Genomic DNA, 18073 nt, shown 5'->3' with positions numbered 1-18073 from the left:
CAACACCATATGGTTATTTTTTTTATCACTATTGTTTTGTAGTAGAGCATGAGGTCAGGGATGATAATTTCCCCCAGAAGTTCTTTTATTGTTGAGAATAGTTTCACTATCCGGGTTTTTTTTTTGTTATTCTAAATGAATTTGAGAATTTGGTTTGAATTTCCTTTAAACCAGGTAGATTTTTAGTAATGGTGGCTTGAACAAATGAAAGAACAGAAGGTAGACAGCCTGAGACATATCAAGGCAGCTAAATGGGCACCCACAATAATCACTTATTCTTCCACTGAAAAAATATCAGTATGCTTTCATCTCTCCCAGGACAGACAACTTTAAGTTATGAAAACTAAGAAATTAAGAAAAATTTCATGGCCCTGGAGAAGAGCAGAGACTTGGATAGAATGATTAATGGCAGAGAGAACATACCTCTCCAGCACTGTAACTCCGGAGCCTCTGGAGGTGCTGTCGGTGGGTCAGATGATTGGGAAGACGGCCATTCTGAAGAGGGATTCGGGGATCAATGAAAGTAGTAGCTCGACTGTTGTGGTCCACGAAGAATGACTGCAGATGAATAGTAAGACAACACACAGTTAGAGGTGGAGCTGACACTTTATGACTCTTATTGAACTCAGTTTCTTAGTTTCATTTCTTGTGGCTGTGATCAAATATTTGAACAAAAGAAATTTAAGGGAGAGAGTGTTTGTCTTGGCTGACAGTTAGAAGATACCTTGATTGTGATGGAAATGTCAAGGCAGCAGGAACTTGAATCAGCTGCATCCACAATCAGGAACCAGAAAGCAAGAGAATGTATGCTGCTAGTCAGTTCCCCTTTTACATCCATATAGTCTAAGATACTGGCCAGAAAATAGTGTCATATAGTGTCTTCCCACCTCAATTAATCTCATTGAGAAAATCCTGCATGCATGTTCAAAGACCATCTCTTAGATGCTTCTAGATTCTGTCAAGATGACAATTAACACTGGCCATCATAGTCATCATACTTATTTTTGGCCCTTATTTTCCATAATTTAAAACCTGCCCGACATTTATTTAATAGATGAAAAACACATTGGCATTCAACAGTATTTGAATGAAGACAATAACCAAGTTCCCCCAAATATCACAGTGAAGAGAGACAACTACAAAAATTGTACTTGAGTTTTCCCCTTAACCTTTTATTTTCCTTTACACACAAAATGATACACTTTTGTTATAAGAAAATTTTATACCCAAATTCCTCCCAGAAAGAACTGGTCTCCAAGGAGTACTGACACACAGGCTTGCAGTAGGAACAAGTCACACTCAGAGACAGGAAGACCAGCAAATACCAGAGATAATCAGATGTTGAAAGGCAAGGCAGAAACAAGCCACAGAAACCATTATCAGAACCCAGTTCTTCCACCATAGCAAGCCCTGGTTATTGCAACACACCAGAAAAGCAAGACTCTAATTAAAAGTCACATCCCATGATGATGATAAAGGACTTTAAGAAGGACATAAATATCTTCCTTAAAGAAATACAGGAAAACACAGGTAAACAGCTAGAAGCCTTTAATGAGGAAAAAAAAAAGCCTTATTGAATAACAGGAAAACATAACCAAACAGGTGAAAGAATTGAATACAAACATCTAGGTTTTAAAAATGGAAATAGACATAATAAAGAAATCACTAAGGGAAACAACCCTGGAGACAGAAAATCTAGGAAAGAGATCAGTAGTCATAGATGCAAGCATCACCAATAGAATACAGAAGATAGAAGAGAGTATCTCAGGTGCAGAAGATACTATAGAAAACATTGACATAACAGTCAAAGCAAATGAAAAAATGCACAAAGCAAACATACAGTAAATCCAGGACACAATGAGAAGACAAAACCTAAGGATAATGGGTATAGAAAAGAGTGACATTTCCCAACTTAAAGGGCCAGTAAATATCTTCAATAAAATTATAGAAGAAATCTTCCCTAACCTAAAGAAAAAGATGTCCAAAAACATACAAGAAGCCTACAGAACTCCAAATAGATTGGACCAGAAAAGAAATTCTTCCTGTCACATAATAACTGAAACACCAAATGCACAAAACAAAGAAAGAATATTAGAAGCATTAAGGGAAAAATGTCAAGTAACATATAAAGGCAGACCTATCAGAATTACACCAGACTTCTCACCAGAGACTCTGAAAGCTAGACGATCCTGGGAAGATATCATACAGTCCCTAAGATAACACAAATGCCAGCCCAGGCTACTATACCCAGCAAAACTCTCAATTACCATTGGATAAACCAAGTTATTCCACTACAAAAATCACATTTATCCAATATCTTTCTACAAATATAGCCTTACAAAGGATTATAGATTGAAACCACTCCCTAGAAAAAAGCAAGAAAGTAATCTTTCAACACATCCAAAAGAAGATAGCCACAAAAGCATAAAAATAACAACAAAAATAACAGGAATCAACAATCACTATTCCTTAATATCTCTGAACATCAATGGACTTAATTCCTCAATAAAATGACATAGACTAACAGACTAGATACATAAAAAGGACGCAGCATTTTGCTGCACACTAGAAATTCACCTTAGTGACAAAGACAGATACTGCCTCAGAGTAAAGGGCTGGAAAACAATGTTCCAAGCAAATAGTCCCATGAAACAAGCTGGAGTAAACATTCTAATATTGAATAAAATAAACGTTGGTGAACTAAATGTTATCAAAAAGGATAAGGAAGAATACTTCATACTCATCGAAATAAACATCTACCAAGAAGAACTCTCAATTCTGAAGATCTATGCTCCAAAATGCAAGGGTACCAAGTTCATAAAAGAAGCTTTAATAAAGCTCTAAGACATATTGTACCTCACACAATAATAGTAGGAGACTTCAATACCCCACGCTCATCAATGAACAGATCACAGAAACACAAACTAAACAGAGACACAATGAAACTAATAGAAGTTATGGACCAAATGGATTTATCAGATATCTAATGAACATTTCATCCTAAAACAAAAGAATATACCTTCTCCAAAATTGGCCATATAATAGGTCACAAAGCAGGCCTCAGCATATACAAGAAGATTGAAATAATCCCATGCATCTTATCATATCACCATGAAATATGGCTGGTCTTCAATAACAACAAAAACAACAGAAACCCCACATACACATGCAAGATGAACAATGCCCCACTCAATAATAACTTGGTCAAAGTAGAAATTAAGAAAGAACAACATACCCAAACTGATGGGACACAATGAAAGCAGTGCTAAGAGGAAAACTCACAACTCTGAATGCCTCTAAAAAGACACTGGATAGAGCATACACCAGTAGCTTAACAGCACACTGAAAAGCCTAGAACAAAATAAGCAAATACAGTCAAGAGGAGTAGACAGCAGGAAATAATCAAACTCAGGGCTGAAATCAACCATCCAAAATAAAAAAGAACTATACAAAGAATCAAAACAACCAGGAGGTGGTTCTTTGAGAAAATCAACAAGATAGATAAACCCTTAGTCAGACTAACCCAAGGACACAAAGACAGTATCCAAAGTAACAAAATCAAAAATGAAAAGGGAGGCATAACAACAGAAACTGGGGAAATGCAAAATAAATAATCAGATCCTAATACAAAAGTCTAAAACTCTACCAGATTGTAAAATCTGGATGAAATAAACAATTTTCTAGACAGATACCAGGTGTCAATGTTAAATCAGGATCAAATCAACCATCTAAACAGTCCCATAACCCCTAAAGAAATAGAAGCAGTCATTAAAATCTCCCAGCCAAAACAATTCCCAAGACCAGATGGGTTTAGTGCAGAATTCTGTCAGACCTTCCAAGAAGACCCAATACCAATACTCTTCAAACTATTGCACAAAATAGAAACAGAAGGACCACTACCCAATTCATTCTATGAAGCCACTGTTACATTATGTATTATCCCTTGGAGAGGGAGCGGTTTCTGTCTAATCAGGAACGTGTCACAATTTCTTTTCATAGAGGACTTCATAAGAGATTTTTTCTACTTCTATCAAGTTTAATGTTCCAAATAGATTTTAAAAACTGGTTGAATGCATAATTTTAGCTTCAGAAGATATAATGAAAAACTTTGGAATTTAACTATTACAAATTATTTTAATGACTTAAAAATTAATGAACAGGTTATTAAATTGACTGGTATATAATAATACAGTACCCTTTGTTGCTAGATTTTTCTGCTCCTTTTCAATATAGCAAAGTAACAAATTCTGTTGTTATGCCTCCCTTTTCATTTTTGATTTTGTTACTTTGGTATATTGAAAATTTTACTAAATGCATAAGAAGGAAATGAAATGGTTATAAATAGGAAAATAAGTCAAATATTCCTATTAATAGTTATGATTCTATACATTAGGAATGTGAAAGACTCACCCAAAAGTTCTTACAGTTAATAAACACATTCAGCAAAATTGTGGTAACAAATGCAATCACCAAAAAAATAGCTCCATTATATACCAATAACAATTGTACCAAAAATAAATCAGATAAACAATCCCATTCATAATATCCACTTCCATGAATACAAATACTTGAGAATAAACCTAACAAAAGAACCAAAACATCTCTACAGTAAAAACTTTAAGACATTGAATAAGGAACATTTCTTGTAAGTACTACAAATGTAGTGTAGTTCATTAATAATTTTATTCATTAAGCATGGCTTTTAATTATATAATTTACAGAGTATAAAGATTTTTAGGAGTATGTCTAACTTAGAGATTTCCGAGAATCCTTAGGAACACTGGCTTATTGTTCCTGAATCTCAAAGAATCGTATGACAGAATTTGAAACAATGAGAAACATTTTTCATCTAAATGTATCACTGTTATTGAATAAATGAGGCACTTAAACATTTTATTTTTTGAAGATTTTATATATAATTACTGTATTTACATAATTCCCACCCCTTCCTTTGCCTCTCCATCTCCTCTCATGTCTCCTCACTCTCTTAAATTCATGGCCCCTTATTCTTTAATAATTTTGTTTTATTATGCTATTTTTATTTCATTTGTGTATAACTTTTTCATCTATATACACATATACATACATACATATATGTGTGTGTATACACATATATATTTATATCTATCTATATCTATATATCTATATTTATGTCTATGTCTATGTCTATATCTATATATTTACCACATGTGTGCCAGGTGCCTATAGAGTTAAAAAGGCTGTTGGATCCCTTAGAACTGGAGTTATGGAAGACTGTGAGCCACCAGAATAGCAAGATGATCCCAAGACAGCAGTAGAGGCATTTAAATCTTGGGAGTTACCAACAGCCATTTAATCAGCCATTTAATTGGACTTCAGGCCCACTCATGGAGAGAAAAGTCATGCCTGGTGCTGAAAACTTATCCAACTACCCATAGTTGGTGAGGTCATGGACGCTAGAGGTGAACATACAACTTCTAATTTTCTATTTGTGGTCTAAGTACTTATTTATATATCAGATATGTGTAGACCTCTCCCCTGATCAAAAAACCAACTTTTGCAGCAGATGGAGACAATTGAAAAACCCACAGCTTCTTAAGATATAGGGAAATGACTTGGGATATGAACCTTAATTGATACATCTATAGCACAATCCCTATACCTAAGGTTCAGGAAACTTCATGGAAGATGAAGTAGAAAACTTGTAAGAGCCAGATCATGATGCCTGCTGTGAGATAGTGTTTTCTCTATATTACAGGAAATCTGCAGCAATGAAATATAAAAATATGGCTGCCTAAAGAAGACTTTCACATTCACAACACTACCTGACATCCCAGCATGGATGGGGTAATCTTACAGGGTCCCGACTTTAGATGAAGAGATACGGGAAATTAATGTCTACTCAGAGAGAGAGAGAGAAACTCAGTATTTTCCAGAGATAAGTTCACTGATATGCTATCCAATCCCAAGAAATTATCCCTAAATGTACATGTTTACAATCAGCAGAACCTACCAAGCTCTCTCTCCCTCCCCCCTCTCTCTGCCTGTGTGTGTGTGTGTGTGTGTGTGTGTGATAAATAAAAAGTAATGGTACAGGAGAGAAACTGGTCTGACTTTGGAATATATGAAGAAATCAAAAAAGTAAATATTAAGAAAAAACTAATTTAATTGTAAAATCACTATAGAGCTGAACAGAAAGTTTTCAAAGGATAAAATACAAATGTCTGGTAAACACATTTACAAAGTGCTCAGCATCCTCAACTAGCAGGTACGTGAAGATTAACATGATTAGTATTCCATTTCACCACAGTCTATTATCAGGAATAGAAATGATAACAAATGCTGACCTCGAGGCAGTAAAAGGCAAATTCTTGCTCTGTTTGTGCATGTGCCAACCCATGTAGCCACTCTGGAAATCATTTAGAGCATTAATAAGACCAACCAAACAAAACATTCAGCTAAAAAGAAAACCTGAAATCCTGAAATTTGTAGTTTAATAACTGGAATTGAAAAAATTATACCAGGGTAAGCTGTGCTCTGAAATAATAATGCCACATGTATTATCTCCTATGTAGAACCTAGCTTTGAATCTTTCGTTTTGGAATACATGTGCATGTCAGGAAACAAGAAAGGAACCATTGGGGTGGATACATTGAGGGAGGAGGGAGAGCAGAATACAGATGATAGTAGAGAAGGTGAATATTCACAGAATGATTTAAACAGAGAGGAAATAAGGGATGGGGAAATGAAGAGATGGAAGAAGTGTTGAGCAAAATTAAGAGCATATGACAAATCCATATGGAAATCAATAGTCCTGAAATACAGTTAAAGATATATATTAGGGAGTGGTAGGACATATATGATATGAAAGAAATTAGAGGATACTAGAGGTTACGGGTTTCAGAAGGCACAGTGTTGGGGATTAAGATGGACAGAGCATGGTGTGGGTTAACTAACATTACGAATGCATGAATGTGGCATTACAGAGAGCCACTAGTTTGCAATTTAATTAAAGCTATAGGATAAAAACCTTTAAGTAGAAGTGCCTTGCGTGGGTATGCTTCCAGAAGTCATGAAAAATAGGTTTCAAATAGGATGCTATACAAAGCACATTTAGGTTCATCAAATGGTTTGTTAAGGATTATCATATCTGGAGTACTTTATAAAGTGACCAATCAAGAATATCAGTAATGTGAGGTTTTAAAAGTGATGAAAAACAGATATATCAGCAAGCACTTCTTGGTATCCCCAATAGTGTCTGGGTTTGGTGTCTGATTATAAGATGGATCCCCAGGTGGGGCAGTCTATGGGTGGCCTTTCCTTCAGTCTCTGCTTCACACTTTGCCTCCATATTTTTTCCTGTGAATATTTTGCTCCCCCTTCTATGAAGGACAGAAGCATCACCATTTTGGTCTTCCGTCTTCTTGAGCTTCATGTGGTCCCTGAATTGTGTCTTGGGTATTCTGAGTTTTCGGGCTAATATCCACTTACCAGCGAGTCCATACCATATGTGTTCTTTTGTGACTGGGTTAGCTCACTCAGGATATTTTCTAGTTCTATCCATTTGCCTAAGAATTTCATGAAGTTATTGTTTTTAATTGCTGAGCAGTACTCCATTATGTAAATGTAGCACACTTTCTGTATCCATTCCTCTGTTGAAGGAACATCTGGGTTCTTTCCAGCTTCAGGCTATTATCAATAAAGCTGCTATGAACATAGTGGAGCATGTGTCCTTGTTATATGGGGTGGTATAGCTGGGTCCTCAGGTAAGCCTGACAAATACAGAAGCAGATGTTCACAGCCAACCATTGAACTGTTCATGGGGTCCTCCAATGGAGGAGTTAGAGAAAGGACAGAAGAAGATGAAGGGGTTTGCAACCCCATAGGAAGAATAATATCAATCAAATAAACCCCTCCTTCCCCCAGAGCTCCCAGGGACTAAACCACCAACCAAGGAGTGCACAAGGAAGGACTCATGGCTCCACCTGCTTATGTAGCAGAGGATAGCCTTGTTGAGCATCAGTGGGAGAAGAGGCCCTTGGTCCTGTAAAGGCTCTATGCACCAGTATAGGGAAATGCCAGGTTAGGGAGTCGGGAGTGGGTGGGTGGTGGAAGCAGGGGGAGTGGGATCGGATAGGGCAGTTCTGGAGGGGAAACTGGGAAGGTGATAACATTGAAATATAAATAAATAAAATATCCAAGAAAAAAGAAAAAAAGTATAAACCTGGATTGAAGAGATGACTTAAAGAAAAAAAAAAAGGTGCTTGCCACTTCAAAAAAAGTGATGAGAGTGTTGTAAAAATATAGTAATCTGAATTTGACCAAAACATGAGTAGATAAAAATTGATGAAATGATTATATAAAATTTAAGCAAATAAGTATCAGCTAAATAAAAAATGTTAAAAGAAGATTTTATTATTCAAATACATGCGTAGAAGTTCATAAATTAAATGTTTTCTAGATTTGTGCACGTTGTATTTTTAGTAAAAATTCTTATAAATTGAGTTCATTACTTAGATGAAAGTTAGAAAAATATTGAAGATTATCATTAAACCAAACTAATAAATCTTGTGCAGATTTATCATCATATCATAGATAATTTTATAATGCCTATTTTAAAAATTTATTTTTATTAAATTTGTTTTGACCTCCAGAGACCAAGAATAATGCTCAATGAGACTGCTTCCCTGAATAATTTATTATGAGACAGGATCTACTACTAGACATTCTGTAATTAATGATCTAATTAATTAGATCATAGGGATACACTATCATGCTAGACATAATTTTAGATTAAGAGCATTTCATTTTTAATATTTGATATTTACTTCTTTGATTGATATTAATATTTAATATTCAGTTATTTCCTCTTTTCTTTTTATTCTTGTTTCTTCTTTAGGAACATCTCTATTTTTTATGTTTATAACACCTTGTCAGTGTTACAGCTCCTTCTTCCTCCTTGATGAAATTCTATTTAGATTTATCCTGTGTATCTTACACCCAGAAAATTTTAAAATGTTTATTTTCAGCATATTTCTGTGTGCTTCCTCTCATTGAGTATTTTTGTTTAAGGCTTCTTCCTTTTTTTTAATCATGGTCACGTTTTCCTCCAGCGTTCTCAGGATGATAAGCCTTCTTCTTTTAAAGATGTTTATCCTAGTATCTTCTCTATCTCTTTCTTCAGAGGTTTAACATTTTCATTGTTTAGGTCCTTCACCTCCTTGGTTAGGTTTATTCTAAGAATTTTTTGAGGCAATCATGAATGGGGGGCATGCCCATGATTTCTTTCTCCATAAGTTTGTTGTTAGTCCATGGGAAATCTATTGATCTGTGCAAACTGATTCTGTATCCTAGCACATCTCAGTGATTAATAGAATAAATGTAGCAAAATGAACATTTTTCCAAAGGCTTCTTGCCCATTTAATGAAATCCTGATCAAAATCTCCATCTTATTCTTCACAAAACAGAAAAAAAAAAAACCAATCTGTCCAAAAATTCACATGGAATCACAACAGCTGTAGGATAGCCAAAGCAATCCCAATTAAGCCAAAGAAACAAGCTAATGCTGGAGGGATCACAATTTCATATCAAAATATTACAGAGCTATAGCAACAAAAACAATGTAGTATCAAACAATAGCAAACATCTAGACCAAAAAAATGTCAGGCACAAACGTGAATACATGTAATTGCAGCAATGTAATAGTTGACAATTATGTAAAACATATGTTGGAGAAAAAAAAAAACTTCAATAGTGTTGGAAAAATGGATGCATGTCAACATGGAGAAGAATAAAATTAGACCCATAGGTGTCACGTTGTATAAAACATAACTCCAAATGCATCACAAATCTCAGTGTGATACATGAAACAATGAAACTACAAGAAGAAAGCATAAACAGAGCCCTACATAGTAAAGGACTTTCTGAATCAAAAAAACATCCAACAAATGTTGGGGTGAGTTGGGGCAGGTATTGTGGGGACAAAGAAAGTGTGAAGAATACTCAAAAAGCTAAAAATAAATTACCACCTGACCCAGATATACCACTCTGTGGCTAATACCCAGAGGACGACATTTGAGTCCATAGATACTTTCTCAGCCATGTGTATTGCTGAGCAAGCAATGGACATCATTCTATTCACAATAGCTAGGAAATGGAAACAATCTACATGTCCTTCAGTGGAAGGATAAATACTGAAAATGTGGTATGTAAATATATGAAATACTATTCAACTGCAAAAAAATGAAAATCGATTGCCCTAGAAAAGATCACGTTGAGTGAGGTAACACAGTTCCAGAAAGATAAACAGTGCATGTTCTGTCTCATTGGAGACCCCTTTCTCCAAATCTTTAGATGTGAATGCATACCCTGAAGTAACTGCAGAAATGAAGGTAAAGAAAGAAAAGGGTCACTGACAGGGTGGACAGGTAATGGAGCAATAGAAAAGAGTGTAGCAGTGTATACTTGATCTGATGAATGGAATTTTAACAATGTGGGCTCTTATGAGTAAAATGGAAGGTGATAAATAAGGAAGAAGGAGGAGGCAAAAACAACAGCTAAGATGTTTGAAAGGGTCATAAGGAGTCATACTATTAACTGTCTAAAATACTTTCTCTCCCCTACATATAAGTAGATTTTTAAATATACATATGTAGTTTAAATAGAAATTTCACATCTGGGCTGATAACACTCCCTCCAAGAACCAAAAGCCATCTAATGAAGACCCTAACACCAAACATGAGATGTTCCCTTTAGTGTTACTGGTCAGAGTATTCCAAGAGACTCCCTAAACATTACAGGTTATTGCTAGTACCCATGGTTATTCTCACCCCATCCTTGCAATGCCAGGTACATTGTTGAAGACACTTCAACATCAACTTCAAAAACAAGGTCTAGAAGTCTCTGAATTGGAACGGACCTGAAAGCTTCTTCCCTGAGGACTAGCTTTCTGTGGTACCAGAAGATGCCATGTAAGCTTCCAAAGGCAAGAAGCAACCAACTTTCTTACCTAGTTATGTCTATAAATCAGAAAGACCAAAATGTCATTGCATAATAGTGGCATGTGTTCTGGGAGGTAACTGATAGCTCCCTGGTTGGATATTAACAGTGAACAAGAAAGAAATTTTGCATGGAGCTGGAAACTTAGCCAACTACCCACTAATAGTAAAGTCATGAAACTTGGAGGAGAAGCTACAACTACTACTTTACTAAAGAAGCATAATCCCTAACTAAATTCTAAATATTTACCTATATACACACAGATTGTGGGTCTCCCTTCTGCTTAGGGAGTCATTGGAGTCTGGCCCATGAGGGAGGAGGGAGCAGAAGCAGTGAGCAGAGTTTGGATGGTCGTGAGTATGATAGAAGGATGTCTGGAGATTGCTTCAGTGCGGTAGCTCCACTTTATTGTTTCAGAAGTAGGGTATATAAGGGCTCTTAGGGTATGTGTGGAAAGGGATGATTGGTCATAACACAGTATCTAATTGTGAGAATGACTATCATAGACTTATGGTTTTGAATAATTTGTCTAAGTTGATGGAATGGCTTGGAAGACATGGTGGGTTGAAATAAGAATCCTATGTGTAAGGTGCTATTTGAGAAGTGTCTTAGTCAATGCCTTATGGCTGTGAAAAGACACCAAGACCATAGTAACTCTTTTAAAGGAAAACATTTAATTAGGGCTTACATGTTCAGAGGTTTGGTTCATTATCATCATGGAGGGAAGCATGGCAGCACAGGCAAATGCAGTGCTTTAGAAGCAACTAAGAGCTTTCCATCTGGATCGGTGGGATCAGGGACGAAGAGTGAGTCACTTGGTCTGGCTTGTGCTTCTGAAACCTCAAAGTCCACCTCCAGTGATATGCTCCCTGCAACAAGGCCACATGTCCTAATTCTTTTAAATGATGCCACTCCTTCTGATTCTGTGGGGCCACTTTCATTAAAATCACCACATTCCACTCCCTGACCCCCCCTAGGCTTGTAGCCATATCAGTACAAAATGCATTCAGTCGAACTTCAAAAATCAAATAGTCTATCAGTCTCAAATCTATTTAAAAGTCCAGAGCCCAACGTCTCTTCTGAGACTCACGGTAATCTCTAAACTATAATTCCTATAAAATAAAATAAAAAACAGATTATATATTTCTAACATCTAAGGCACAGGATATACTCTAGTGTTCTAAAAAAGGAACATAGTAAGGAAATACTGGACAGAAATGAGGCAAACAAAACAAAACAAATAAAAAGCTGGACAAACTGTGCATCTCCATGTCTGGTGGCCTGGAACTTGCTCTATAGACCAGGTTAGCATCAAACATAGACATCTACCTGTCCCTGCTTTCTGAGTGCTGGATATAAAGGTGGACAACATCATGTCAGGCTCTAAGCTTTTCTTTAATCTGTTTTCACTTCCTGGCACCACCTTTCTCCTCCAACTATACATGTTGTGTCTTTTATTGCTCAGCTTGTTCCAACAAGGCTCCACCTATTCCAGTCAGACCATACTTCTTAATGTCACTCCTTAAGCATTCAGATAAGAGTCCTTGGGAAGTCATTCTTATTGAAACCACCACAGGAGGGACTAGGAGGAATAGGAGGTATGTCCTAGCTGGAGTTGGTGTGGCCTTGTTGGAGAAAATGTGTCAATGGCGGTGGGTTTTAAGGTTTCAAAGTTCACATCAGCACCCCTATACCCCACCCCCAGCCTACAGCTTAGGATGTAGCTCTCAGCTCCTTCTCCAGCACCATGCCTGCCTACCTCCATGTCTGCTGATGACATGATGATCATGGACTACGTCCCTGAGGCTTTAAGCAAACTCCCAATTAAATGCTCTCCTTTATAAGAGTTGCCTTCTTCGTGTTGTCTCTTCACAGCAACAGAACAGTGACAAATATACAAGTATTAGGAGGTGTGGCCTTTTTTGAATGAGTTATGTTATTGCAGGCAGAATTCAAGGTTGCAAAAGACTTGTACCATTACCAGTAACTATCCTTGCTCAGGATGAGAACTCTCAGCTACTGCTCCAGCACTATGCCTGCTGCTATGTTTTCTGCCATGATAATCATAGGTTTTAACTCTGTGAAACCATAAGTCTCAAATTAAATACTTTCTTTTCAGAAGTTGGTCATAGTACAGTAACTTGGTCATAGTAAAATAACTAAGACATAGGCCATTGAACAAAATCACTCAATGGAAAATTTAAAAGTGTAAAGTTGGTTGGTAGTCCTGGACCAAGCAGTATTTTGTTTCCCAGACAGCAGTGGCATTATTTGGCTTCTAGAGGGAAGAATCTGAGAACACTAACTATCTCATAAGGCATTGCTTATGCTTTGTGGAATGTAAGAAACCTGTTGTGGAGGGCCAATAATACAGCTCTGAGACATTCCCTTCCCCACAGACTTCCCCTCACTTTCTTCCTTATCATCTGCATTGGGGAACCTTGGTGTTTGGTGACAGCTCCACATATTGATTATTCTCACCTTTCCCTGATGATCAGTTTTGATTTCCCAACCCCGGGGCAGTTCCAGCCGAGTATCTGCAAACATGTTGATGAAATTCACCAGGTCCCGGTTGTGCTGGTAGCGCTCAAAATTTCGAGCATCTCGTCGGACTTTTAAAATCATATGCTTCAGGCAAGTGCTACTTGTAAAAACCCTGTAGGCACCCTGAGATGGTTTGGGGGGAATGAAGAAAGAGGGTGTGATATTAGAAAAGACAGCAAACACACTGAGGACTTTAATATGGTATGAGTCCAACCTGGTATTGATTTCTGTAAGCTAGAAAGGCAGGCTTTAGAAACAGTGCTCAACAAGGAAATGCCCACTCAACCCCTCTAGGCATATTTGCCTGGCAGATCTCCCTGACCTTCAGGGTCTTCTTCTTAGTATCAGTCACATTAAGGCTCTTTCAGACCTCACTACATTTCTCTGGACATTGCATTTCCTTCCCATTTCCTCTGACTGTAGGGGCTATGCTTCAGATTCTTTTATCTATCTAACCCATTATAGTAGTTGTAGTTAAAGTTGTACTTCAGAACCCTATCGTTCTAGTGAATCTTAAATAACATCTATGGATGAGGGGGTAAGAAGAAAAGAAGGCTGGTTTAGGACTTGCTAAGTTAATCAAATTATAATTTTATGTTACATAGGCACCAAAGTGCTTGATGAAGCTATCTAGCTGGTGTTAGAGCGGGGTGAGCACTCACTTGTGTCCATATGGATAGTACTGTGATGAAAGAACACTGTAGGAAGCTAAAGAAGCCTAGTGTTTCCCACATTCCCAAGGCCCACATGAAGCCCATTATATAGAGCAGAGTATATGTGCAATATCTGGCATACTTATTATCCTTTATGATTCCCCACTACCTCAATGGGGATCTGCTCTGCCTAAACCCTCATTTCCTTTTTTCCCAGCCACAGCCTCTGTCCTGGCCTCAAATCATTGTACCTGACTCACAGTCACCACTAATGCTGGTACCCAAATAGAAACCACCTAGTGTTTCTTCGCCTATTATTCATCAGTTGGCCATAGGAGATCCAAGGAGCATTAACTGTTTTCTCAGCATTCTCTCTGGCTAAGCCATTTCTCCCTACTCTTTCAGCACTTCATTGAACTTGGGACTTTAATCGTTCTTTGCTTGATTGGTTGAATTAGCCTTTAGTCTTGGACTCTCAGCACTCTCTGAGACTCTGCCAGAGAAATGCTTCATCAGACTACCTAGTCATCAGAGCTGGTCTCCCAGAGCACCATGGGCTTATGTTGTCAGCTGAATAGAATAGTACCTCAGCTGTTTGACAGGCTGCTGACGCTTCCTCATTTCTTCTATGTCTGCCATTCACAGTGAAGACACTTTGTAGTCCTGGCTACTGCATCCTTCCTAATACACTCCCCTATTTGCTAGGGCTTCTTCCCATTCTCTTTAAACTTCCAAGACTCAATTCAGCCTTTGCCTCATATATGTCACCCAGGCAGTATCTCTCAATTTGCTCTCTCTCAATTTGGACTCTGTCCTGTCACATTAGATCGACAGTCTCCACAAAACAGATATCTGCTGACCCTTAGGTGTCTTCCTAATCTGTTTTTGTGATTTTAGTCTTTGGTCCAAATTACAAAAAAGTTTGTGAAATAGAATTAATGAACACTGTAATATACATTTTTGGAAAATGTCTCTGAAAATTCAAGGGAAAAAGCATATATGTGAAGTCAAATCACAAATAATATCAATATATTTTTAAAACTATATCAAAAGCTTACCTCATTATTATTTAAGAGAAAGTATTTAAAATGTTTTTAATAAGGAAGAGTTCATAAAATGGTTAGGAATGGATAGTATTTGTACACTTCATACTCTTGTATTTTTTTTTTAATTTAAGACCAATAAAAACAGCATTTATTTATTTCCAAGGAATTTTCACTAACAGGATCCTGAAGAAAGACTTAGGAAGGCTGTTGAGGTTTTGTCTTGCTGTGTATTGTAATGCTAAGTGTAGGCCTTCCAGACCTGGAGCCTGCAGGTAGACCCAAGGGATGCTATGTGACCTTGCCTCCAAGCTATTTTTGTTTGGCAGATAAAGATGCTGATAGTCAATAGCTGGGCAGAAGAGACATAGGGAAGGCTTAGGATTCCTGGGCTTGGGGTTGGAAGAGAACCACAAGGAGAAAAAGAAGGTTGAGGAGGAAGGAGAAGCCACCATGGGGTAGGTGAGCCATAAAAACATGGCCTGGAGGGAGTGTAGAGCATCCCAGATGAAACATAGTAAGTAATAATTTGGGGTTATTGATAGAAAAGTAGATTCTAATAGCATAGAGGGTATATATCTGCCCAGCTCTTCTGCTGATTAAGATTTATTGCAAAAAGGTTTACAGGTGTCTTTTATATGGGAACTGAATGATCAAGGTCAGGTAGAAACCCCAAGCCAGGATTAAATAATTTCTACAACAGAAAACAATACACCTTCCTTAATCCTTCCTTCTTTATTGGGAGACTCAAATGAAAAAGTATAGTCTGAGCTGCTTTTTTCACACACACACACACACACACACACACACACACACACACACACACACACACGAAAAAATGGGTCATACACATTTGAAAAAGTAAAAGGAAGGGCAAATTTGGAGGAAAGAGAGAAAGGAGATGAGGAAATGATATAATTATAATCTCAAAGATAATAAAGAATTCCTTCTTTCCCCTAGCTCACTGAGTAAAATTGTAGCCCCTTATTTATCTTATTAAATACTACATAAAGCTCTTCTTGGGTTTTCAGGGGGGCAGTCCACCCTGCCTTTGTTTTGGGAGCACTCACGTAATTGGCATGCAACACAGTGAAGAACTCAGGATTGGTGATGAACTTGACCGCTGGAGACTGCAGCAGCAAGGTGACCTTCTGTGAGTTGACAGGAGAAAGTGACCCTTCTCTCCTCAGATCTAGAAACATGAAGCAAAGTAATGGAATATGTTGTGAGAAAAATCTCCCACATGGAACATGTCTCTTACCATAGTAGAGCACACACTCCCACTCACACGGCAGACGCTTGGTTTTTCATAGTGATGTGCCCATGTCAAGAATTTCAAGGGTTTCTTGCCTAAAATTCTTGATACCAAAAGTGCTTCAGATTTTCCCCCCAAATTCTCAAACATATGCATATCCAGAATGAGGTATTTTATAGCTATACATAGATTTTCCATATATGTCTGAATTGCTAGAACCTGTAAAGGTCCATGCAGGAGAGCACATGTAATCCAAGCTTCCTATGGAGAGATGGGAGACAGAGACAAGAGAATTCCCCAGAAACTCTCAGTCCAGCTAGCCTGTTGTACACGATGGTACAACCCAATAAAGATCCTCTCTCACACAATGTGGAAGGTGACAACACTTGAGGTTGCCCCTCAATTTTGTGAGCATAAAATAAAACGTATGTATCTTCCATTTGCATCTTATAGCCTAGAGGTGATGACATGTTTTCCTTTTTAAAGCAGTTTCACAATATAGTGTGACCTAAGTTCAAACTCATGATCTTCTAGTCTTTGTTCCCTAAGCATTGGGAATAAAATCATGCAGTATCATACCTGATTTACAATTTTTATTTAAATATTTTAAATAATTTGTATGCATGAACTTCAGAATTTTCTATTTGGGGCATCATGTTGGCATACTAAATATTTTGGATACTTTTTTGGTATTTCAAATTTTGAGTTTTTAAAAGTCTAGAATCTTTCACTTGTTTGGTTAGAGCTACCCTAAGATATTTTATATTATTTGTGGCTATTGTGAATGGAGTTGTTACCCTAATTTCTTTCTCAGCATGTTTATCATTTGCATAAAGGAAGGCTACTGATTTATTTGAGTTAATTTTATATCTAGCCACTTTGCTAAAGTTGTTTAACAGCTGGAGAAGTTCTCTGGTACAATTTTTGAGGTCACTTATGTAAACTATCATATCATCTACTTCTTCTTTGCCTTTGTATCCCCTTGATCTCTTTTTGTTGTCTTATTTTGCTTAGGTATGAGCCTTGAATTCCTGATCTCTCCAATACTTTTAAGATGAAGGGTGCTGTATTTTGTGAAATGCTTTTGCTGCATCTAAGGAGATGATCATGTAATTTTTTTTGAGTTTGCTTTTATAGTAGATTATATTAATGGATTTTTGTATATTGAACCAACCCTGCATTGCTGGGATGAAGCATTCTTGATCGTGGTGAATGATGGCTTTGGTGTGTTCTTGGATTTAGTTTGCAAGAATTTTATTGAGTGTTTTTGCATCAACATTCATAAGTGAGATTGGTGTGAAGTTCTCTTTTATGGTTGGGTCTTTGTGTGGTTTAGGTATCAGAGTATTTTCGGCTTCATAGAAAGAATTAGGTAGTATTCCTTCTGTTTCTATTTTATGGAATCATTTGAGAAATATTGGTATCAGGTCTTCTTTGAATGTCTGGTAGAATTCTGCACTAAAACCATCTGTCCTGGGCTTCTTTTGCTTGGTAGGTTTTTGATGACTTCTATTTCCTTATGGGATGTGAGTCTATTTAGATAATTTACCTGCTCTTGATTTAACTTTGGTGTGTGGCATCTGTCTAGAAAACCATCCATT

At 37.1% G+C, this 18073-nt stretch overlaps 1 protein-coding gene across 1 annotated transcript in view; it reads right to left on the bottom strand.

The window, feature by feature from the left end:
• Positions 1-18073, bottom strand: part of Hecw1 (HECT, C2 and WW domain containing E3 ubiquitin protein ligase 1) — a 173439-nt gene that overhangs the window by 65313 nt on the left and 90053 nt on the right. The window contains exons 12-14 of the mRNA XM_052156837.1: positions 16288-16409; positions 13459-13644; positions 424-558 (exon numbers count right to left, since the gene is read on the bottom strand). Of these exons, the coding sequence (XP_052012797.1) occupies positions 424-558; positions 13459-13644; positions 16288-16409 (443 nt within the window). The remainder of the gene's footprint in view (positions 1-423; positions 559-13458; positions 13645-16287; positions 16410-18073) is intronic.

This window comes from Apodemus sylvaticus, chromosome 14 (genome assembly GCF_947179515.1).
Source record: "Apodemus sylvaticus chromosome 14, mApoSyl1.1, whole genome shotgun sequence".
NCBI classification, from domain to species: Eukaryota; Metazoa; Chordata; class Mammalia; order Rodentia; family Muridae; genus Apodemus; species Apodemus sylvaticus.
The sequence above is the reverse complement of the archived record's forward strand: the minus strand, read 5'-3'. Positions and strand labels throughout refer to the sequence as shown.